This window comes from Strix aluco, chromosome 3, assembly GCF_031877795.1.
Source record: "Strix aluco isolate bStrAlu1 chromosome 3, bStrAlu1.hap1, whole genome shotgun sequence".
In the NCBI taxonomy this organism is placed as follows: Eukaryota; Metazoa; Chordata; class Aves; order Strigiformes; family Strigidae; genus Strix; species Strix aluco.
In genome coordinates, this window is record NC_133933.1 from 126,742,719 (window position 1) to 126,766,649 (window position 23,931).

Sequence of the window (23,931 nt, forward strand, 5' to 3'; positions counted from 1 at the left end):
ATAAGCAAAATGAGGCTGATTTAAAGTTGCACAGGCAACACAAGTACTGAGATTTCCCAATTTCTGAGCACTTAGTTTTGCAATCTTAAGGATTCTCTGCAACATATTTGGATGGGGGGGAGTGATTATATACTAGCTGGACCTCAGTTTTCCCCAAGCATCCTTCTGTATTGGGGAGAGTGTTATTTTGCTCTTAATTTTGTTAAATTCTTGTCACCTGCCTCTGCTAGTAAGCATTTAGAGAATCACACACAGCACGATTCTTCCCTGACTCCTTCCAGGCAAGCCTCTGACTCTCCAAAGGTGCTGTACCACCTTCCCTCTGGATGACACTGCAGGATGGAGCCTGGGACTGCAATTCCCAGGGATCCCAAACTACCTCCTCACGTACCTATTCCTTGCTGTAACTGCTAGGTCCTGACCCTGCAAAGCTAAACTGGTGCTCATCTTCAGGCCAGAGCTCAGGGACACTCCTCCCACACACCTACCACCAAGCACGTGTCTATGTGCTGCAAGGGTGAGGGTCATGCAGAGCTGCAGAAATTACAGAATCACAGAATCATTCAGGTTGGAAAAGACCCTTGGGATCATCAAGTCCAACTATCAGCCCTACTCTACAAAGTTCTCCCCTACACCATATCCCCCACCATCACATCCAATATCGCCCAATAACGCACAGGGCTTTTCCCTCCCCAGTTCATTTTTGGGATGAGTGTGTGTCTGGATACTTGCAACCATTTATCATAGGAAATGGTATGTTTCAAATGCTCTTTGTCTCCCTTTAATTCAGGAAAAATAAAAAAATCAGGAAAAATAAAAGGAAGAAAAAAGCACTTTACATATTTATTTTCTTTTTTTTGCATTTTCCCCCAGATTACCCCATGCATGTCTCCTGCAAACAATAGCAGGAGAAAAGTGTGAACTGGCCCCCCTCCTCTTTCCTTCACCTCAACAAGGTGTTAACTTCAAGGCCTAGTTGGGACCATTTAAACTGCAATATTATTAAGCACAGCAGTCTCACAAAAGTCAGAGGGAGGAAGGAACATTTTAACCCCTTCAGAGCTTCACGCACAACAGGCGAGAACCTAATTCTAGTGCATCTCTTCTCGCTATCCCTCAGTACCCCAGTTTTAAACCCCCAGGTTACATGGTAAACTGCCTGCTTGTGTCTTCTGTTATTTAGGTAACAGGACTTTGGCACCTAAAATACCATGGATTAATTTGCAGATAGATGTTTTCACTGAATTTATGATGCAGCACCTAAGCCCTTTGCTGGAAGAAACACCCCATAAATAACATAATTAGCAGCGACCATTAAAGTACCACTCGTGCAAATAAAGGAGAGTGTTTCCCAAGCAGAGCTGTTACATTGCTTAATGGCAAAATTGGGGTCTCTTTGCACTTCTCCAGTCTGGGCTTCATCATTACCTGCCCTGCTCCCTCAATAGGACTTTTCTGCTGGACGAACTGCTCTGGAAGAATGGGACATTCTTTAGGCATCTTAAGTCTTGCTGGGTGACGCTATGCATCTAAACACAGGTGGCTGCTGGCTGCACCTCAAGAGGTAGCTCATCTTAAATTTAAGAACATCAATGGGTAGAAATTCCTCCCGTGCGTGGAAAAAAGCAACAACAAACCCCTCCTAGATGGACTGTTGGGAGTAGGAATGGCTACGAAAAGCATCAGTCATCACTGTCTCATTTATAGATGTTGTCTCTTGTGAAGCTTCACTTACACAGGATTCAAACCTTTCTAATGAGAACCACAGGAGGGGGACAAATGGTCACATTACAGAAATACATCCTCAGCTAGCAGTTGCGACCTGCCACCCGTGGATGCCCGTTGACCTGATGTGATGGGAAGCCTCTGAACTTCTTGGTCTTTGCTATCTTATCTCAGGGACTTCAGTCTGGAGCTGTCAAGGGTGATTCAGGTGGGAAGGAATTGGTAGTATATCAAAACCCTTCTCCTTGTTTAAAATCTCAGGCCATCTACGTGTTGCGTTGGAAGCAAAAAGTAAATAACGTTTCCTGGAAATAAGTCTAGCGGCTGTATAACACTGCATGGCACAATCACACACACAGGCGTGTATCGCTCCCAGTTCAGTTTTTCCCAATTTTTCCTGCCTGAATTTCAGCCGTTGCTGTTTTTCACCAGCCCCAGCCGAAACACATCAGAAGGAACATTTGAGGCTTTTCTTGGATAGCAAAATCAGCAGCGTTGTATACAGAAAGGGGGTGAAACCACAGGGCTGAGAGCTGCAATGCATGCACGGCAACGGTGAGCGTCAGTACAAGAATCCTGTATAAATCCAGTGAATGGGAAGATAATATACATTGGGGCTAGCAGTCTACTCTATTACTTTTTTTTTTTTTTGTAGAAAAATGTGCCTTAACTATCCAGTATAAATATTTGTTTCCAATGTTGTCATGAATTGTACTTTTCCACTGCATGCTAGCAACTCAGAAATACCATCTGATCCTCAAGCAGACACAAAGAAACTATGTTTTGCAGGGGCGGGAGGAGGGGGGAAGCCCTTGGCATTGCTCTGTAATTTCACCCTTTAAACCCCTCTTTTTTCCTTCCCATCCAAATTTTCCTTTCGAATCTCATTCAACTAATACGCATCCCTCCTGAGGACAGAGGATTCCTTGCTGGTTCTTGATTAAGAGCTTTTAAGAAGCCGGGAAGGAAGATATTCTTTGAAACTGGATCTACTGTAGGATGGGAGCCAGCACACAGGACACCGTGTCTTTCAGAGAGGGCCACACACAGTGCCACTCCAGTCATATGACTTCTCTGTCACATCCTGAAGCCATTTCCAGCTCGTGTGCGAGTTTGTACTCCCATTTAGAAAAGGATGGGATATATTGGGAACACACATATGGAAACACTTTCAGGGAATCAGTTTCCATGAAATCCATAATAAGCCAAGTGGCTTCAGATGTGGCAGCGTGCCTCAGATTAGCCAAAAAAAAAAAAAAAAAAAAAAAAAGAAAAGAAAAAAAAAGGAAAAAATAGAGGAAAAAAAAAAGAGAGAAAAAGGAAAAGAAGGACAAATCCACCCTTTCAGCCCTTATTTCAGTTTCAAGGGGGAAAAAAAGAAAAAAATTAAAAACCACTAATGACATGGCTACCAAAACAAGGAGCCACAAAAGAATACAACTAATGAGAGCACTCCTCCCTCCCCCAAACAACAGTGCTGCTATCAGTGCTCCCACAGCTCCCAGAAAGCCCTCCTGGCATCCGCCAGCACGCCGAGCTCGCACAGGGCCGGCAGAGCCGTCACCCTGCCTGCACCAGCACGTGCGTTGGGGTCGGGCAGGGTGCCTGCCCTGTGATAACGTCTGCGGGCAATTCAGGGCATTTCCCAAAACTGCAGCTCGGTGCTGAACTGTTCGTTAAGTAAATCTCCTGAGAAAGGCTGGATTCGGGAGGGGATATCCTCTGGATGGGGTTGACTGTACCTGGCTCATATTAAAAGCAGGATTTATGGTGGGAGATGTGTTGGGTGTTAGGCAGTGATGTCAGGCACAGAGTGGATAGCATCTGCCTGATGTGCTCCAGCGGCCAGGAGCTGAAGGTCAAGAGCAGCCTCCAGGTGCCCTCACCGATGGGTACCAGCGAGCGGGAGCCAGGGAGCGCACAGCCCAAGCCCTGCCGATCCCAAATGGCACGGCAAAGGGCCGGACGCCACGTCAGTCCTGGGCAGGAGGGAAGCAGTCACCTCATCCGAGGTAGCGTGGTGCCAGAATAATTTTTGCATGACCAAGGAAGCAGGAAGAAGCACGGAGCAAGTGGCAGGAGTTCAAACGGGAACCAAAGAGATGCTGCGTGCATCTCTGTGACAGTTAGCTGCATTTTTATCACGAGAAAATAACCAGGAATTTGGCTGCTAATTGGGGCCGTATCCTACAAACCCTACTTTTCCTGACAAACAAATGACTCCACAAATAGTCCCTCTGTTTTCAATAGGGTTATTTGCGGTAGGAGGGACCACCCAACACGAGAGGATCAGGTCCTCCACTCCCTCGCTCTGCAGCTCACTTAAACCTTCCACAGCCAAATCCGAACACAAAAATCCCCACGAACGGCAAAGGCTTTTCCTCGCTGCTGCTGGAAAAGCCCTGGATGAGAAGCTCTGTGGAAAGGTTTCGTGTGCTATTAATACGATGCTCTCCCCGACTTCCGCCTCTGAAATGGGGATTTGCGATTTGTTTCTCAGGCTGTTTCTTTCCACTCGAGCCTCAGCACAGTAAACTAACTGAAAACTTCTGCATCAAGGAGAAGGTCTCTTTTAAAGTTTTGCTTGGCTTTGCTTTCAAAGAGTTGTCTGTATATTTTAGAATATGTAGAATTTGCCTTTGATTTAAACCTCTCTCTTAACAATAGACAAGAGACGATTTCTCTACTGAGCAATTTAAACAAAAACAAACATATTTTGGTTACCCGGGCCTTGTTCTCAAAATGCTTTTTTTTTTTTTTTTTTCCCAGAGAAAATTCAAACCCTACAAATTGTTACGCTTCTGGCCAAAAAGCTTAAATTCACAAATGTAGATAGTCCAATTTTTTTTTTTTTCCTAAACAATCTCATACACGGCGGAAGAAGAGGCACCTCCCCAGCCCCCAGACATCCATAAAACATGAAACCCCCTCATCTAAACAATTCAAAGCACACTTTTCCCCTCCAAAATAACTTTTCTCTTCAATGAACATTTTCAGCCTCAGTTCCTGTCCACGTCCAAGGCCATGACGTTGTTTTTTTTTTTCTCCTCCCCAGCTTGAAGTCCTGTGTCCCCAGAGGGTAAACAGACACACCTCGTCCTGCGAGGAGGCAGCTGAAAGCGGCTGCTTGTGCTGGAAGCGGGAGCTGCGCAGGAGCTCGCAAGAGCCACTGCTCCAAAGGGGATGAGGGCTCTTCACCCACAGAGAGCTTCTGAGTACTGGAGAAATGAGAGGGGAGATACTGGGGAGGCATTTCCATTTAGGTTAAGGATTTTAGCAGCAGGCAAAATAACACTGTTGGAGTGAAAACAGTGGAAAATAACTCACCCAGTGACGGCCAGTTTTTTCCCTTACAGTGAGAACACATTTCCCCCAAGAAACACGAACAGCAGTAACGTCAAGCCATGATAAAATTGTCAAACATGTCAGCATGACTCAAGACCCACCGGTCAAAGGAATTTTGGGAGGCTCAGGGTGTGAAGGATCCCTGCGGGGAGATGTGTGGGCAAACACCGAGCCAAACTGCTGCGCCCATCTCATGGGGCAGAGTGAGAGCAGCTCGGGGACACTGTGACCCTTGGCATTGATGGAGCAAAGCTGTGGCTGTCAACAAGCCGCAGAGCAGGACTTGCCCCCGTACAATGCAGATTGTCCTGAGTCACCATGAGCTTTGGGGACACGGAGGAAATCTTTACATGCAACCACTGGGCTGTTTTCGCTCGAGCTGCTGCTCCTATATCTAAAAGTCAAAATACTGACCAGTGCAAAGACCTATAGAGGTTTCAATCCATTCATTTAGGCACTCAATGCCTGATTAGGTACCAAACTTCCATCAAATTCAGCAGGACACAGATAGCTAAACACAGGTGTATAGCAGGGCTAGAGGAACTGTATCCCTTCTGATATTCAGCACTGCACCACTTTAACATTGTATGATTTTCAATCTCATTTAATAAAAGCAATGTAAAGCCCTCCATGTATTTTTTTTTCAGTCATTTCAGACCTAATCTGGGTTTCTTACCAAGTTAAGGCAAACTACTGTAAGCTAAGTTTCAATCATTATAAGCTTGTCCACACAGCATCTCCATTCATCAGCTGAGCTGAAGCTTAAACCAGCTCAACTTTGAACACCTCTAAATAAATGCTTCTTCTCCATAGTGTAAAGTCTGAATGTGTTTTTTATCCTCCCAGGAAACGTGATGAGAAAGAGAAACAGACTTTGGTCTGTAATAGCTCACATCATAAACATGCTTTAGGCTGTTTGCTGTATGGCAACTTAGGCTACACCACTAGCAGCTCAAATCACTATTGATGGTCTAAGCTTAAAATCCAAGTTACCACGTCTCAGATAAACCACAGTAACAGTCACGTGAATGGCCACAGCTCATGGTAAATGTGAGATACTACAATTCTGTTAAGTAAGATAAGACTCACTGCTTTGAGCTTGCCATAGGCTGTAGAAATGCACACTCCTACCAAAATTTAACTAAGCCTGTAGTTAAGTCAGGATAACCTGACTAGTCTCTGAATTTGCTTTATTTCAAGGGAGACCTTGGACAGCTTCTAACCAGACGGGTAAAAAATAAATGTATCATGGAGATATTGCAGAGGATAATTGCATATTGGCAAAAAAAGCATATGTTACTTATAAGTTTAGAAAGCCCACTTATCCATTAAAGCTGTTAAAAGGGGAAATGTGATGCATTGCTTTCTGGCTCTTGCTACTGACTTGTTTTGTGACTTTGGGCATATAATCTGATTTTCCTGGCTAAATTTTGCTTGCTATAAGATGAGTATTTTAATACTTCGTATTAGCCAAGCAACAAAGGTCAGTAGCACAGTTTGGAAAATACTATGAAATCCTTTGTTGGAAGATGTTGTAGTTATAAAGATTAAAGGCAAAACCCGTCAGACATTTTTTATAAACAGGTTAACAGGTGAAGACACAGAAAAAGTAGAAGTCAGAGAGAGTAAAGAGAACTTGGCTTAAAAGAAACCTTCATACACAAAACCTATATCTGAAATAAAAAAGAGGCATACAAAGTCAGCCTGAATTATCGCCTTCAGTTGTCTTCATCTGCTTGAGAAAGCAACAGCTAGAATTGCTTTAAACTAAACACCCCTCCAGCGCATCTGCAGAGCAGACCGATGAGAGCAGAAGCTGGCCCGGCTGAGGACCAGGCACTGTGCTCCAGCTCCACTGCGGCTGGAATGGTTTCCTCCATGGGCAAGCAGCCTGTCCTCAAAACAGCTCCAAACCAGTCTGGCCCACCTACGTGGGCCAGGCCAAACTAGGAACTGGTTGGACTTGGACTACCCTTAAACCCAGCTTCCTATCTAATTTTGGATTCTAATACGATGGCTCCTAATTAGGCTCCGGTGGTACTTAGATCCTCCCCTGCGCTCCTTTTCACCCATAAAAAAACCAACATGGGCTGGCTTTTAGCAGGAATCAAAATGAAAACAAAAACAAACAAAAAATCCCTTTAGAGGGAGATATTTGAGAGAGGAAGAGGGAAGAAAGGGGGAAGAGAGGTGCCTTTTTCCCATTGCCAGGATTCCTCTGTGGCTCCTCCAGACATGCCAGCATCCACATCACAGTTCCCGGGGACTTCCTCTAAGGAGCTTCTGCGAGATGCCTCTTCCAAGAAGCCATTTCATCTCAGGCTTATGTTGCAGAGATTTTGGGTCAGCAGCTCTCCTGGTGTTTTTGAGGCACTTGTTTCCCTTCTATTTGGCAAACCAGGCACCTTTGCAGAAGGCCTAATTTTCACTCCTCAGTCCATAGTCCAGATCCCAGCCTTTGCAATTTGTGCCCTAGAGGCTATCTAAACGTTTATGCTGTTTCTCACAGAGGTTTCTACTCTATACCTTCCCTCTGTCAATGCTGACAAACCCTATGCATCTCCAGGTCTATTCACCGTGCTGCAGTGATGAATCCCACTTTATGGCCAGCAGTCTCATTCTGGCCTGGGGATATTTCGAATGTATTCATAAAGCCCCCATCGCTTCTCAAGCATTTGTTCATATACTCTTTTATAATGTTAGCTTTTACTTCCTTTGTTTTTAAGTTTATTTTCCAAAAATCTTTTAACTGCACCAGAATGATCTATTTCAACCTTAATGAAGTTTTTTGGCTGGGATTCTTCCTTCTTTGGGACATGGTTTTATTTTTGTTTTCAATGGCAGCAATACACATAACTAGTTGGCTACACTTAACAGGAATGACCTGCAGATGTTCAATCCTATTTCTGCACAGAGGGGCACAGATCACATGATCTTATGAGGTTCCTGTCAGTCCTATATGACTATGACACTACAGACCTATAGGAAATAGAAGAATTGACCTAGCAGCTCCTCTGGGGTTAATCCCACTTACCTAAGGGTAAGTAGATTCACAGAGGTATATCAACCGCTATTAAATACAACGATCCAGATATAAACCTCCAGCTTTGGAAACCCCTACAGTTTGGGAATATATACGCTCTGGGTTTGCACTCCAGGGGAACTGAGTGACCACTTTCGGCTATGATGAGAAGGTGATGGATCCTGGATGGACCCTTGGTCTAACCTGGTGGGGCTGATCTGCCTCACTCAGCTTTCTCAATGACAATGCTGATGAACACTGCTTGCATCTTATTACAAGCTGTAATGAGCAGCTTTGTGCTTTCTTTCCTGCTGCCCCTGAAGCCTGGAAGGAGCTGAAGAGCCACAGAGCTATCTCAGTCCCTCCTTCAGACATCATCCTTGCACTCCCTTCCACCCATGCTCACTACCATCCTGCTCTAGTGAGGCTGCAGCCAGTGCTATTACATCGTTGAATCTCTTCACGTTTCCTCAATTCCCTCTTGTATTCTGCTGTATATCTTGTAACCAGTTGTACTGTATTTAAGAGAGCAAATTCATAGAGGACAGGGATGACCTCTCTTTTTTTATCTCCTCTTCTTTAACTATATAGTCCTTAGCACAATGCAATTGGACTTCCAGAAGCTACTGCAATACAAACAGTATTAGCAGCCACTGCCTATCGCATGGTCAGCAGTGATTCCAGCAAAGGTCCGTTACCTATTCACAAATACAGCCATTACTTTGATCACTGAACCGCATTGCCTGCAGTAGCCAAACTTGGGTGCTCCAGCGAAAGTCAAAACCTCACGCGAAGCCTTGGCAAGCGGACTGGCAAGGGGACTGATCTCCAGTTCATGAAAATCTCCTTTCAATCCCACGCTCAGCTTTCAACACAACACAGAACTTAGTTTCAGCACAGAATTAAATATGGGAAGCTGTGTTTTTACAGATATATATCACCTAAAAATGATGTGCCTTACACATTCGGTCCTGTACCTGTGCTGCAATCCCATTTTTTAATCAAGCCCATTGCTCAGACTAATCATACAAACTAAAACAAGGTGGACATACATTTAGCTTCTGGCTTCATAATAATCTGCCAATTCTAGACAGTGCTTGTTTAATAGAAAATGGCATAAAAAAGCATTGATGCCTATGGATCAGACAGTGATAGCCCAGTTAACCATTAAAAATAACGAGTGGAAACCATGCACGTGGCATCACGAGAGCTTGTGTAGGGACTTTTCATCTCAGCTAAATGAAAGAGGCTTTGTGGGTACCGCTCCTAATCCAAGCATACCACCTTCCACTTCTCACCGCCAGAGAAATGTGATGTTAAGAGTCAGGAAGATTGACGTGAGATGCCCTACCGCTCCATTTTGCTTTCAGAATTGATCCTTGTTTTAAATCCCCTGGGTTGTTTTTCTCTGCTGGTGCTCCCTTTCTCTCAGCACAGTCACTTCTCTTTCTCACAGGAGGCCAAGAAGCTTTCTCCAGCTGCCTACACTCAGCACTTCTATATTACAAAATAATATATTACAGCAAACATTCATGGCTACCACAGCATAAAAGGTCAAGTAGGTGGTTAGAAAGACCTTTGGAAAAAACGACTGAGAAGCTTGGAGGTGACATGGCCCAGACAGGGCTGAAGACTCACCACACTGACTCCTCTCCTCCTCCACAAGCACCTTTAAAACACCACAAACCCCCCTGCGTTAAGCATATGATATACCTCTTTTGTCAGAATTAAACTTCTTCATACAATGAGAGCATTGCCTGGTCCAAGTAATCCCAAGGGTTTAATGCAGCTTCAACCCTCTATTCGCAAATTTGCCCGTGGAATAATTATGCACGTGGAGAGCAAAGAGGCTGCTCTGTCTGCTACCCAACAGGGCCACAGCCTGAGCTCTGAGCTGCAGGCTTCTCTTTGCTTTTGACAGAGCAAATACTAACTAAACCTGGAGGAAAAAGCCCCCGTGACTATAGCTGCGTTTCTTCAAATGAAAGGTTAAACAGTGTATGAAAACTAGGGGAGAATGTGTATCCTGTTGTCCTATTCTTGTATCTCCATCTAGGGTAGTGAATGAGGAATTAAATTCATTCTGTTAGAAAAAATGGGAGGGACTTTACAATTGGGCAAATATAAATGCAGAAAAATTCCTAAAGGAATAGAAGAAGGCCACAAAGTCAGTGAAAAATGCTTTTTCAGTGCGTTTTTTCAGGTGGGTTGGAAAAGTAGAGTCCCACTAGTAATTCAACCAAAAATAACTCCTTTTCAGCAGATACCGTAGGAGTTTGGCTGACTAGGGAAGGGAACTTCCACTTTCTGATAGATCATAGTGAACCCACAGCAAACTTAAATGACCAAAATATTTTTGCACAGTGCCCCTCCAGCCTCCTTGCAAGTCAAACCAGTTCTGTGTCCCACAGCATCCAGTTCCCTGTGGCTTTTGCCATCTCCCTGAGAGCCACCACAGCAACCTCCTTTCTTACCACCTCTTTGTTGTATGTGTCACAGCCACAGGAACCCACTCGAACCTCAGAAATAAAAAACGGTGCTGCAATCTGGCAGACACAGTTATAGCAAGTTCAAATGAGTGGAAACTAAAGTTAGACAAATTCAGACTAGTAATAAGACCCACATTTCCAAAGCAAGCTTAATTTGCGTCTGTAACCAAAGGTTGTGGTGGATTTTGCTTCCCTGGAAATTTTTAAATGAAGACCAACACAGCTTTTTTTTTTCTCAAAGGTTATCCTCAAGTTCAAATGACAGATAATTTGGGGAAATCTTACAGCCTGGTTCAAAGGAGGTAATCACATGAGCTTCACTGTATTAATAACCTATAAATCTGTGTATCTGTGGAAAGCTCCTTATATCAAATTATTCTTCCCTGAGCTTTATAGGCGAAGCTCCACCATTGCTAAAAACTCCTTGGACATGGAAGCATCAGCAAGCACCACATGGGTGCAGGGTCAGGTTCCACCCGCAGGGACCCTGCACCGCCCTCACACTGCTCTTGCGGATATGAAGAACCTGTCCCGAGCTCAGGAAGGCACCTCCTGCTTTGATCCCTTCCCTCATTCTTTTTTGAGTCAGTCTGAAAGCAAATATTAAGAGATTTCCAGATTAGCGTCCCCAAATACCCTCCCTTTCTGCATATGAAATAGTTCCTTCTCTCTTAATAATATCCTTTATGAGCCACGTGAAGGTGCGCACCTTCATTTTATCTCAGTCATCTTCCTCTCCTTCGCTGCCTACGTTGTTTTCTTTTGTACAACCACAGAAAGCCTGAACTGCTTGCATGGCTCTTACCTTCTCTTTTGGTTACCAGTATCAGCCCAATATCACCAATACAAATGCTCTTTTAAGTCTGACAGCCAAGTTGGCATGACAACAGATCCTTTTCTGCTAAAACATCCATGAAGAGGGGAGAAGATTTGGACATCTGTAAAATGGGGCCAACAACCATTACTGAACTACCTCAAAAAGGTTTTGTGAAGCTCTGCTAGGCTCTAACACTCCCTTCCTGACCAAATTCAGCACGGTCTTATTCTGGATGGCTAGAAATGAGAGGAAATTTCACCAAAAGTCAAGGCAGTTCCAGCTGTTTCTACCAGAAACACTTTTTGCGTCTTGAATTGTATTTTTTAGTGTAAGATTTGCATAATTGGGCCTTTTAAACCATACAACTCCTGGAGGGTATAAGATACTTTTCTACTTATCTTGTACCAAACACAGTCACAGTATGAGAAGGACCCAATTCTCCCGCATTTTATGGAACCATTTAATAAATTCAGCTTGTGCAATTAATCAAACCAAATTCAGTGCAACAAAGACTCAAGGCCACAGCGACTTAAGGGCAAAATAAGTGATTGTGATCACCCTATATGTACCAAAGAGCTTCATGTATAGAGTTAGATTCCCTCTGCGTATCAGGACACACGTGGCCCTGCATCAGCCACCACCACTGGCTCCATCCTAGGTAGAAAATCAACAGTGATTCCACCAAGAGAATGGAATAATCATCATATGCCTTTGCTCAAGGCTGAAACAAAGAGCTCTGTCCCACAGCCTTTCTATTAGGACCTTATTGACTTTACTGGGAGCACACATCTAGGTAATGGCTCAGGATCTGGCCCTTTGAAAATCTGGAATCGAGCGCCTGGTTGCCCCATTAACAATTAGCATTCTGTTTACAAAACCCAGCAGAGTCAGTAAGAATAATCATTACAAAACATGCTCAGACTGTGATTCCGGTTTAAGTTAATATAATTTTAATGAGTTCTTCAGAAAAGGCCTGGCACTTATGGAAAATTTCCTTAATTAATATCAGACCCTAAATTAGTAATAAAAAAAAGCCCTGAATATCATTTGGTCTCAAGCTGGAACTAAAGTATGTTTTGGCATCATTACTAACTGTTAGCAGCAAGTTCTGGAAACAGATGCAAATCTTGATATGTGTCCTAAATATAAAACACATTGCAAAAAAAAGCTCAGATAAAAATATATCTATACATCCACATATATTTGAGTGTGCTATTTCCTGCCTGTATCAGCAACAAATTTATTCCGTTTAAAAACATTCCACTTGTTTCTTTTCAGTATTTTTTAAATCCCTTATTTCAGGAATAAAACTCTTTCCCTCTGCCTTCATTTTTCCTGTTTATTTCCTCTCGCAACAGCCGTTTTAAGTAAATGAAAAGGGCTTAAAGACACGCATTATAATATTCAAGCGTCTGAAAATCAGCCTGCTTGTTTTACCACCTAAATATGGGTATAGGTGCCTAATTTGAGGCCACCCACGCTAGAAAAATTTGGCCTTCGTCCTTGAGGTAGGGATCATGCAACGCATCTACTGGACAATTACTCCAATGAGAGATTCTACCCAGCAGAGAGGCTGCTACTGAAACCCCACAGATGAGTGCCAAGGTGCTGAGATTCCCAGGTGGCACCAAGTGGGCAGAAGACTAAAAATGGAAAACCTGCGGTAAACAAAATAAATAGAACCACTGAAAAATAATGAAAAAAAATCCAAAAACCCAAGTTACAAGTTTAGGGAAGGTAGCAAAATGAGCGGGTTGTTTCTGAAGACCCAAGCTCCCCCAAGTTCTTTACTTTGCCTTAACTCAGTGTCACCTCGCAGGGAAAGCGTTGAAAATTAGCTAGAAGAAATGGAGACAGAGACAACCTTGAGCCTTTCAGCTTCCATTTAAAAAAACCCAGAAGACAGAGCGAAAATTGTTATAGTCACCAAGAAAAACATCACTGTGTAGCAAGTACACCAGAAACAGAGCTGGCTTCTTGGATTTGCCAAGAGCCTGAGACAATATTGCTGAAGCTTGAACTGCTCATTCATTTCATGAGCTGCTAACACGAAGGCCGTTGCTGGCAATAGCCACCGTATTAACCATTTCTCTGCTTCCCACAGCACGTAAAGAGAAAAAGAATTGTATTTTGGAGACAGCACTAATGCCTTCTCTTATTAAGGATCCCATCCTAACGTGCTTATTACCCACAACATTTAACGAAGTTAGTAGGAATTAAGGGATGCAAGAATAGCTACTTCACATGACCACAGTTTTCACTTAGTGGCTGTAAAGATTTCTGAGCTCCTTAGAGGAAGATAAACAACTTTTCTTTCTTAAAATTAGTATTTTTCAAAGACAAAATCCCCCCCAAAAGGGAAAATCCTTATTATAAAGATCATGCATGTACGTGACATTAGGCAAAAACCAAGGTAATTCACATTCAGGGTTAGAAACCCAAGATGAGAACCAGTACAGGACCTCAAGAAAAAACAGCCCATTGCTGTGAGCCACTTTCTCATTAATATACAAACACTAAATTCAGAGGTTCAGCTGGAGCTGCTTCCATTATATGTGGTTTTTTCTTTTAAGATTTGTAGGCTTACAAGAATGAAAATTAAATTGTGTAAAGGAACAGTATTGTCACTGATTAGGGCATGTCTGGCATTTGAAAGGTTGCATTTATACTTGCCAGCCCTCAGTGAGCTGGGAGAATGTGAAGGTTTCTTAAATTCAGTTTCTGATGAAAGTCCAGGATAGTTCAAAATGATGCAGTGATATCTACAGAGTGAGACGAATTAATGGAAAAGTTTGGATACATTAGAACTAGCAAACAGTCTGGGGTCAGGGTCCATTCTCTGGCTCTAAATCCTGCCAGGATGGTCTGGCCACAGCTGTAATATTAAATCCTTTTAGCCTCCACAACAGGGCAGCTGCCTCCGAGCTGCCCACAGGAACAGGTTCAGGACTTTGCTTATTTCCAAACCATGGCTGGGACCTGTTTGCGACCATGCTGGCCAGTCCCGCTCCAAACCAACCTCACTGACAATTTAACAGTACCAGTATTTAATAGCTGAGGCCCTACCACACCACTGTGTAATTTATTGGTAAAGATACTACTTTCTGGCCATTTTAGTTCAGAGAGATGGGTCTGCAAACTTATTTTATTTAGAGGCTGAACCCAGCGTGTCCCTCATCTATCTCAGCATGTCCCTATTCAATGACACAGTAAATATAAAGACATCAAAATCCACCCGGCATGCTGTGGGGACTCCAGTGAGTGGGATGGGAGAGTTTGGGGCATGGTGGTACGAGGCCAGCAGCCCCAACTGACAACCATCTGCAAAGAGTGCAAGCCGGGCGCTGGAAAAGGTAGGTTTGGTGATTTGTCCTGCTATTTAGGTTCAGTTTTAATTTTCTTCTTTGTCATATGGGCATTTATCAAAAACAGTTGTGTAGGACAGGCTCTTCCACAGCCAGCACTGAACATGTTCACGTTACACTTGCAGGGCAGGTCCTCCAGCATCTTAAGACCTTGGCCCCGCAAAGCTCTCTCAAAGTTGAAGCAAAAAGCAAGAGACTAGCTTTTAGGCAGAAGGGTGAGGAGGTCGAGAAAGGTGTAGGGGAAGAAGAATTCTCCCCACCTCCCTTCTCAGTGTTCTCAACAAAATTAAATTCAAGCTCAAACTCTGCAATCACAGAGCACATAGATGTCAGAGTGAGGCAGACCATGGCAGGGTTAAACCAGGACTGAAGTGTAACAAGGCTGTGATATGGATATGTTTATGGGACAGTTAAATCATCTCTTAAATCACCTCACCAAAGGCAGACTATCAGATCAGACGTGCCTGTACCTGAACTACTCATCTAGGCTTGCTTTAGAGCCCGTGGAGACAAACAGGCTCTTCCAAGGCACTACCAGGGACCAGTACAGCTCATCTGTAGACTGGTCAACTCCTGCAAATGCCAGTTTGTCCCCACTGACTCAAAAGGGAGCAGAGGGTGACTGTCTCAGATACGGATGTCTACCCTGAGGACATCTATACCTGTACCTCCTTCACCTGTTGCAGAGCAGCCCTCTTGGGACTGCAGGAACAACCCAACCTGTACTCCCTGCTCTGAACCTTGCATGCGCTGAGGACTTGCTGGATCAGTCCCAAAGCTTTATGTAAAACGGCTGTGATGTGTATTTATATGAATCATATACATTAATTACATAATAGACACTCATGCTCTCCATCCCACATGCACTTTGGTTATGCATAGGACACAAAGACTGAGTGCATTCACTATGAATCATGCAATAAGACTACATCCCTCAGGCAAACTCTCTCTAAAATGACCATGTTCTTATATTCCCATGGTTTCCACTACAATATTATTTAATTAAGAATATTAATCTGCTAGGGCACCAACTTTCACCGTCTTCTGGGGAAGTCTGAGCAGACAGATATTTTAATAAAATATGGGGAATCCTGCTCTTCTTATGACTGAGTTGGTGCAATAACGTAAGTGAATTGTGTGGCCTCATGAGCTTATTTTTTATTTATTCTTGATATGAACATGAGACTTATGCACCAGAGACATCATTGCTTCAAAAGTTGCATGAGTGATGCCAGATAATCTTTTTTTGCTTTGCTTTTCAGCTATTGCTGCTAAATACTGCCAAAATATGTGTGACATCATTAATTAGTTGTACAACACTGCAAATATAACACTGATCCCTATTTGGAGAATAAAAGATGAATACTTGAAGTTTGACAGCCGTGGGCACTCATTTGCACGTGCCTGCAGCATGCACTCAAACATTGCAGTTGTGCAAAGAAATCAGTCTAGACACTGACACGACCAGTTCAGCCACATTACACCAGCCTGCCTGAATAACTCCTCAGGGTTGCAGCCTGCTGTCCTTTTCCCCTCTCCCGCTGCCCTTTTCCCCTCTCTCATGGGACAGAGAACTGCATGAACTGCTATGGCAGACCCCTGTCACCTCCTGTCCTACAGCTCCAAACCTCTTCTGATGTTTAGCCTAGTCTGGGATTGAAACACAGGCGTCCTCATCACCAAGAGATGTACCCATACCAGGATGAGGAGGAACACCACTGTTTTGGCAGTGGGACAGAGGTGTTTCTGGTCATGGGACTACCATCAAAAATAGCTCTTGAGGGCTGCCACTGACAATACAACCAGGAACCACTCTTTTGAAGGATGCATTGCTTTATTAGATAGTATATTTTCAATGTCTGGGTGAGCACAATTTAAGTAGTTGCCTAGGCAGAGCCATGGAGCCCTGTGGAAAGGCTGGGTGATGTGAAATTGTGGCAGGTAGAAAGTCCTCTGCCCGTAGGTGTGACATCCAAGGCCTAAGGGGCAAGTTTTACCCATTCTTCCTCCTGCATGATGTTAAGTAACAGGCAGTAAATATGGCATTCATTAAAATTACCTTGTATACTTTTAACAGCCTTGATAATCAAGATTTCTGCCACTGTATCAGAAAGCAAAGTTTGTTTTTATTCAAGGCCTTGTAAAACTCTAATTTCTCCCTCATGCACTGGAGATGCCTGAAATTTTCTGAAGTTTTTAGTGTTTTTTACCAGTAATTTTTTGCTCCAATCGAAGCTCTGTTCTCCTCTGAAAGATGTATCAAGTAAGTGAGTGGAGATTCGCTTTTCTCTGTGTGCGAGGCATAAACCAGTTGCTGTAAGGGGCAGCTTTAAACTTGCATTTCCCTCTCTACTTTATACACAAAAAGGGTTGGATCCTGCCCTCCCTTCCTGTGGCACTGCCAGGTAGAAATCCTTGAGAAGAACTGCAGGGTTTGCAGCTGGGGCTGCGACACACCTCCTTGAGCATCAGAGCTCATCCACTAGCCAGGAACACCGCTCTGCATTTCTGAAAATCAGCAAACACTGCAGACAACCTCTGGCACTTGTGGAAGATCAAAGTCCTCTTTTTCAACCTTGAAGCTAACTGGAAGCAAGATCCCCATGCATGAAAAAGGTAAGAGCGTTGCAGAGGTGTCGGTCGAGCCCCCAAAAGATGAAGGGCAAGAAGCGCGAAGGCAACCAACTATAGAGTACAGCACAAAAGTTCAGTCCGCAGCCACATAATGTACATAGCCAGGTCTTTTAGTCATTCTGCCTGTGCCCACATGCCAGGCACTCACGTCTGAATACACACAGACAAGCAAGGGCTGCAGGGCAAGTGTGAGGCTGTACAGCTGCCGAGGTCCCAGCCGAGCCTCTCCTGGAGGTATTGCTGGGGGCACAATTGCAAAAATAACCCATTCGACAACACAGACCATCAGGAGGCTCTGACTCAAAGGGAACCTGTTTCAGGCCAAACAAAGCATTTCCTCAGCAGCAAGCTGATCGAGTTTTTTGAACCAAGTCAGCGCATTGCACAGGGAGCCCGCAGGAACCTGCTCCACCACCCTCCAACCCTCAGCCCACATGGAGATGTTTGGCATCTCTGAGAAGGCAGAGCGCACTAGGACTGCAGAGGTTTTTGCAGCTGTTTGTTTGAGAAACAAAGCTTCCCTCCTCCAAGATGAAAGAAATCAAGGAGTCTACGCTAATCAAATCCTACACGCCTGCTGGCTGAAGTTCAGCTTGTCAGTGATGCAGCTCAGTGGAGTGATCAACATTTCTAGCGCTGTGAGCTTGGTGAAAGGAGAAAACACGACGGCAAGAAATTCACCTGGCTGCGAGTCAAACAGGTGTATGGCAGCAGCATCCAAGATTATAATAATATCTTGCAAACATGCAAAAATAGATGTAATAAGACTGATTCTTTGGTTTTCATTAATGAATCATAAAGGCTTTCTTTACATTACACATGCTTTTTTGGCATACACTGCTAATATTTCCACACTTGCAAGGTTGGAGTTTTAATACCAAGCCTCCCTCCCCTAAGGTTCCTCATTTTTGGCAAGATATACAAGGTGACTGTGTGCCATGACAGGCTCTATCTTACTTTGGGGCAATCAGATTACTTCACACAGATGGTTTTATCACTGAGACCATTAGAGATTAATTGCACGGTATGTACATGTACATTTGTTTGATAAAAAAAAAAAAAGTCTCAGTTCCTCACTGCTGTCTTGTCTATGTTCCTAAATGTATTTCCTCTCTCCTGCATCATTCCAAAGCACAATTTGTCCAATCTTTACCCTAAAGTGACTCAGCTAGTTTCTGATAGGCATCTTAAGTACACATTAACTAAGGAAATAGGCTTTTTTGAGCTACTGGATTGAAATGTGGGAGAATGAACCTTACCCTTAACTATTGAAGAAATAAAGGCATCTATCTGTCAGGATGCCTAATATCACACACACCACAAAAGTAAAGCACCAAAAAATATAGAATATCACAATTACTTTAAAACATGCACGTAAACATCCTCTTGTAAGGGAAAAAAAAAGAGAGAATTTGTTCATAGAATCAAGTTCACAATTTTAAAATAGTCTGATCTGAAATGAACCTAGAGACATTCAAATGCTATATGCTCAGAGCAACACAGCAGCTCTTCCACTTTGAAAAGAAAGGGACTTTGACACCCGCCCGCCATGCAGTAACCCTGTTATCACTGACTGAGCTTTGCTCTTCTTCTTAAGGTTTGTCTGAGGCCAGGGAGGCAGCCTCTGCCAGTCCTGTTCCTATCTGCATAATTGTTTTAGGCAAAACACAGTCTTTACCTGAGAGGCGTCTGGGCACATCAGTAATGGCTGGAAGTCCTGTGCCTCGAGTGGAGGACAGGGGAGTTGTGGAGTGAATGGACGGTGAAGTCATCTGGCTCAAGTAGGATGGGTAAGACTGGTCATAGGACCATGGTGGGGATGACTGCGCCTGCCTGGGGTCTAGGAAAAAACAAACAAAAAAAGAGAAAATTATTAAGAAAGGAAAAAAAAATTTTTTTCAACAGCCTAACTGAAAGAGGTGGGATTACTGAACATACACACATCAGTGCTATACGGAATGAGAATGTAATGAAACACAACCTACTCCTCTAGGACTCAATCCCTTCCAGCCTCGCTCTGTGCTTTTCCCTCCCCATTACAATTTTTTGGGGAAATGAATGGAGCAGTGAGCAGAGTTTTAAAAGATCTAGCAGCTGTGCTGCAAATTCCTGGAGTCTCTTGTCCAGGTCTAACAGTGTGTTATAACAAGACTCGTCAGTCCTTGAAGATTCAGACAGATAAGCGGACAGCAAGTACTAGACCCAGGTCTGAGCTTAGGAAGTGGACTTCAGAGGTGGGGAGACTCTACAGTCAACGCTTGGCACGTCTGTCAAGTTGTTATACAGTTCAAACACTATACAGTAGTGTTTTCATTGCTGAAAATACTATCCAAGAAGGAAAATGTCATTAATCTTATCAGCATCCATCCAAAAATGTCACATTTGGATGCTGGCCCAACTACCTACAATCACCTCAATTACGACAGTATGAAACCAAATGGTTTGGGATAACTATCGGAAGCTAATGATGCCTTTTAATGTACTTACTACAGCTCACTATGGAGGAAATGATTTTAAGGATAAATACAGCTTATTTTTTGCTGAAGCACTGGTGGATTGCATTGAGAGAGAGGGAGACCTAGTTTTACTCACTGGTGTTTGGATTTATAAACTGTTTGCTCTCAGTTAATATCTGGTGATAAAGATACCACTGAATATTTCATAAATTATTATTATTTCTTTACATGGATAAAAACAAAGCACTTTCAACCCCAAAGTTTGTTTTGGGCATTGCACAATAAACAGAAAACGATCTCTGAACTGGCTCATAGAAATTGTAGCACATCCCTCCAAATCCTCCCCAATATTTTCAGTGAAGCACATCAGGTCCACTCAGTTTGGAGGACCTGCTATGTTAGAGCACTGCACTAAAGCCTGACTTTGTAGACAGCAATGTGATAGCCACATGGCATAAGCAAAGGCACTTTTTCAGGAAATTCAACTTCTTTTTTTTCTTTTTTTAAGTCCTTTCCCTTCTCTTCCACACAGCAAAACCTTGCAGTTTCTGTTATTCCTTGTTTATTTTTTCTGTTCAGACATGATTTGTTTGAAGAGATGTCTGGAAAGCAGATACTTCCTTGAAGCAAACTAACTATACAGATATATAACCCCCCCCCCAACTTTCCAATTTAATTTTAGGAGGATTTTCCTGGAGTTTGCCATTTATATTAGAGCTGAGTAATATAAATGGTTAACATAAACTCGTCAGAAATCCAAAGGACACTTGATCATTAAATGTAATGAACTTCTTTGTTTTAACAATTTCAAGGCTAGGGTTGTATAGATTGGCACAGGTTCAAATATGACTGACTGCTCGTTGTTATATCTGATATCGACATATTTCTCTGCCTCATTCCACTACTATAATTCACCATGCAGTCAATGGTAAATGATCTTCAACTGGGAACGGAAAGCCTAGGCTTGCTGGGAAAACAATCTTAAAATTAATGATGTGTCAGGAGCACAATCTCAAATACACGCTCCTTCAAACTCCAAGAGCTTTTCAATCTCTGCTTTCGAATCCAAAACAGAGTCCCTTAAAGTTTGGGGTTTAGGTCAGCTCCAATGCTGGAAGGAAATTATATAGCAGGTAAAGGCTAAAAAAAAAAAAAAAAATCACAGCAGAGGATGTTTTTACAGGACTTCGGTCTAAGATGGTGAAAACCTCAGGAAAGGAGCTGCCTTCTGGAGGTTCGTGCACTTCTGGTAGTGCAATCCTCATGGCATGAGAAGATCTTGAGCATCTCTGGCACTCTCATCACTTTGAACACCCATGCTAGACCTGGTTTTACACCTAACATCTTTAATCCAACAACTGTGAATGCCTGGGTGAACACAAGAAGGACGAATGGCAAAAAGTGGTCTTTCAAAGGCTCATGTGGTCTTTCAAAACAATATCTCATACTGCTCTGTCAGAGGCAGAATATGGGGCTGGATGGACCATCAGTTGACCCAAAACCGTATCATATATTCTTACAACATCTAGCTTAAATTTAGACATGGCTTCTATAGCTCATTCCAACCTCAGAACCACAATACCACATTTCTTATATATATATATATATATATATATATTTGATTTCAGCTCTCCATGAGTGCAATACTGTGAGATTTTAAACTGCAAAGTATTTTAGAGAAAGAAAGAGAAAAAAGAGGATGGAGTGTTAGTGAAGACATTGTGCTGGGACTTAACTGCTTCTGGCCCTGAAGCGGATCTCTGGTAACTCACCCAACCTCAATTTGATGCAATTTCTACCTGAATTTAAGGGCAGTAATGATATATTGCATATTTAGTTGGTCATTTCTTTAGGGTGGAGGCACTCTCTGAGTACCTCACTCACAAAATGGGGTGCTTATCTTGGCCGGAAGCCTCTAACCCAGATACTCAGGTGCAAACTTCAGTTCCTCTGAAACTAGAGTGCAAGCAGCTTAGCTCCAGGGAAATGAGATCATGTCTTCCCAGGGAATAGGAAATAATAAAGAGGAAAATCCTCGACCAAGTCGAACATCAGATGATAAATCAGAGCTCAGTGACATAGAAGGTCACAATACCCCAGGTTGGAGGGTTACTGTGATTCTTCCACACCAAGGCATAACTGAGGTCATGGTCCAGGCAGGGTGGGGAATTTTGCCATGGGGCTGACTGGCTTCAAGAGATATCTTTAGCCCGTTAGGAAACCAGAAAGTGAAGATACAAGTAGGAAACCAGAAAGTGAAGATACAAGTTTCACCCAATCCTAGAGTAAATGCCCTAAAATCAGCCTCTGCTGACTGACAGCTGCCAAGGTTTGCACGGACATGAGAGGAGAGAGCAGCAAAATGCCCTCATCTTGCCAAGTCAAAGGTCATCTGCTAGCCCACAGGATAAACATCACTGCTCAGCGGCACCACCCAATCCCCAGAGCAAAATGTTGTGAGGCAGGGTCCAAAACTGCCCCATCTAGGCCTTGAATGTGGACGTGTCGCTGGGTCTCACATGGCACCCTTTGGTCCCACCTGCAGATGTTCCTTGCAACACTGCTGGAACAGAGACTTTGGCCGCTGAGGCCCAACCAGCCCATCTCTTCTGGTCCTACATGCCACCTAGCCAAACCTCCTGGGGGGAAGGAAGGTGCTGGGGGCACCATGGGGAGGTGCCAGCTGCCAGAACAGCACTTCCAGGGCAGATCCACACAGATACTTCTGAGGGAAACACAATGATGTCCTTAGGAGGGTCACCTCCTCCTCGCTCAGGCGCAGAATGGAAGGAGTGACTATTTAGCACATACCAGTGGGGAAGAAGCTACAAGCAGATTTGTGAGAGGTCTTCCTTGGCCTCCTACACCGGAGACCAGCTCCCCCATTTGCTCCAACTGGTGGGCTCACGTGTGCCTGCCAGGTCCCTGCGGGCCAGGAGCTTTGCACTGTCACCCAAAGCACCATGTGTTCTGCAGGCACAGCACCTCTTCCCAATCGCGAAAAGCCCAGAACAGATGTGAAACCTTAGAGCTCTGAGGAAGAGGAAATGTGGATTCCCCCCTAAAGGAATCCCTCCAAAACAAGGGAAAATGCTAATATAAAAATACAGCAAACAGCTTGGGAGAAAGCCCCCCATCATCCTGTACGGCAACCATTGGGAAGGCCTAGCAGAGCATTCAACAAGAGCAAAGGAGGCAGAGGGCCACTTTGAGTTGGCATTTGCACTTGAAAATTTTGGAGTGATTACTGAGAGCAGTCCTCCTTTTGTAAACATTTCTGTTATGCCTGCGTGGGTGTGAAGAAAAGTGCGGCTTTCAGCATATTTATTCACAACAGGGCATATCGTGTGTATGCTAAGAAAGCCTGGGCACAGCTTGTCTGAAACAAGTCAGTGGGGCGAGGTCTAAACTAATGCACAAACAGCTCTGTGCTGTTTGCACTGCCAGGTAAACCTGAGTATTGCAAATTATTCTGTGTCTAGATTTTACTGCCACATTTAGAGTCAGTGGGAGATATACATGGCTCTTGACCTTTGTGGTCTGTGATTGACTGCATCAATGGACAATGGACCTCGATGCTTAATGGACAATAAGCGGTTTTAAAAATCAGTCTAAGATTGGATGCACTGTATAAAACTAAAAAAAAAAAAAGAATGAAAAAAAACTTCAGTGACCCATTCTCCCACCAATGACATTGGCTCTCTAGCAATGTGACTTCTCTTCCTTCAGTGGTAATGTTCCAAAGTGTCAATGGAGAGAAGAAAAAACCCATAAATAGCCCTGAAGAACAAGTTTTTCCACTGCTTTGCCACTGGATTATGAAGCACGCAGATTTACTACAGAAAAAAAAAAAAATCACTTTCCCATTTCAATGCTGAGTTACATGATCAGAGCATGATCACAGGCTCACAGCTCCTTGGCTGCCATCTATAACACCCGAACGTCACATGCATGTGTGCACTTTGCAAAACCACTCTTATTTAAATCCAGCCATCAGCTCTAGCACTGGCTGATGATGGTTGTACTAGTGCTACTACCAATACTAAAAAACAAGCTGTCTGGAGCTATCTTTGGTAAA

At 43.6% G+C, this 23,931-nt stretch overlaps 1 protein-coding gene across 11 annotated transcripts in view; it reads right to left on the reverse strand.

Annotated features, from left to right (window-relative positions):
* The window catches only part of RUNX2 (RUNX family transcription factor 2), a 151,792-nt gene that overhangs the window by 6,445 nt on the left and 121,416 nt on the right, over positions 1–23,931 (reverse strand). For 6 of the 11 annotated variants that reach the window (XM_074820215.1, XM_074820218.1, XM_074820221.1 and 3 more), the window contains one exon: positions 19,076–19,237. The exons of 4 other annotated variants lie outside the window; for them this stretch is intronic. In XM_074820215.1, the coding sequence (XP_074676316.1) occupies positions 19,076–19,237 (162 nt within the window). Of the gene's footprint in view, positions 1–5,427; positions 5,450–9,958; positions 9,994–19,066; positions 19,238–23,931 lie in introns of all 11 variants that reach the window. One more of the 11 variants, XM_074820214.1, reaches the window with a different exon arrangement.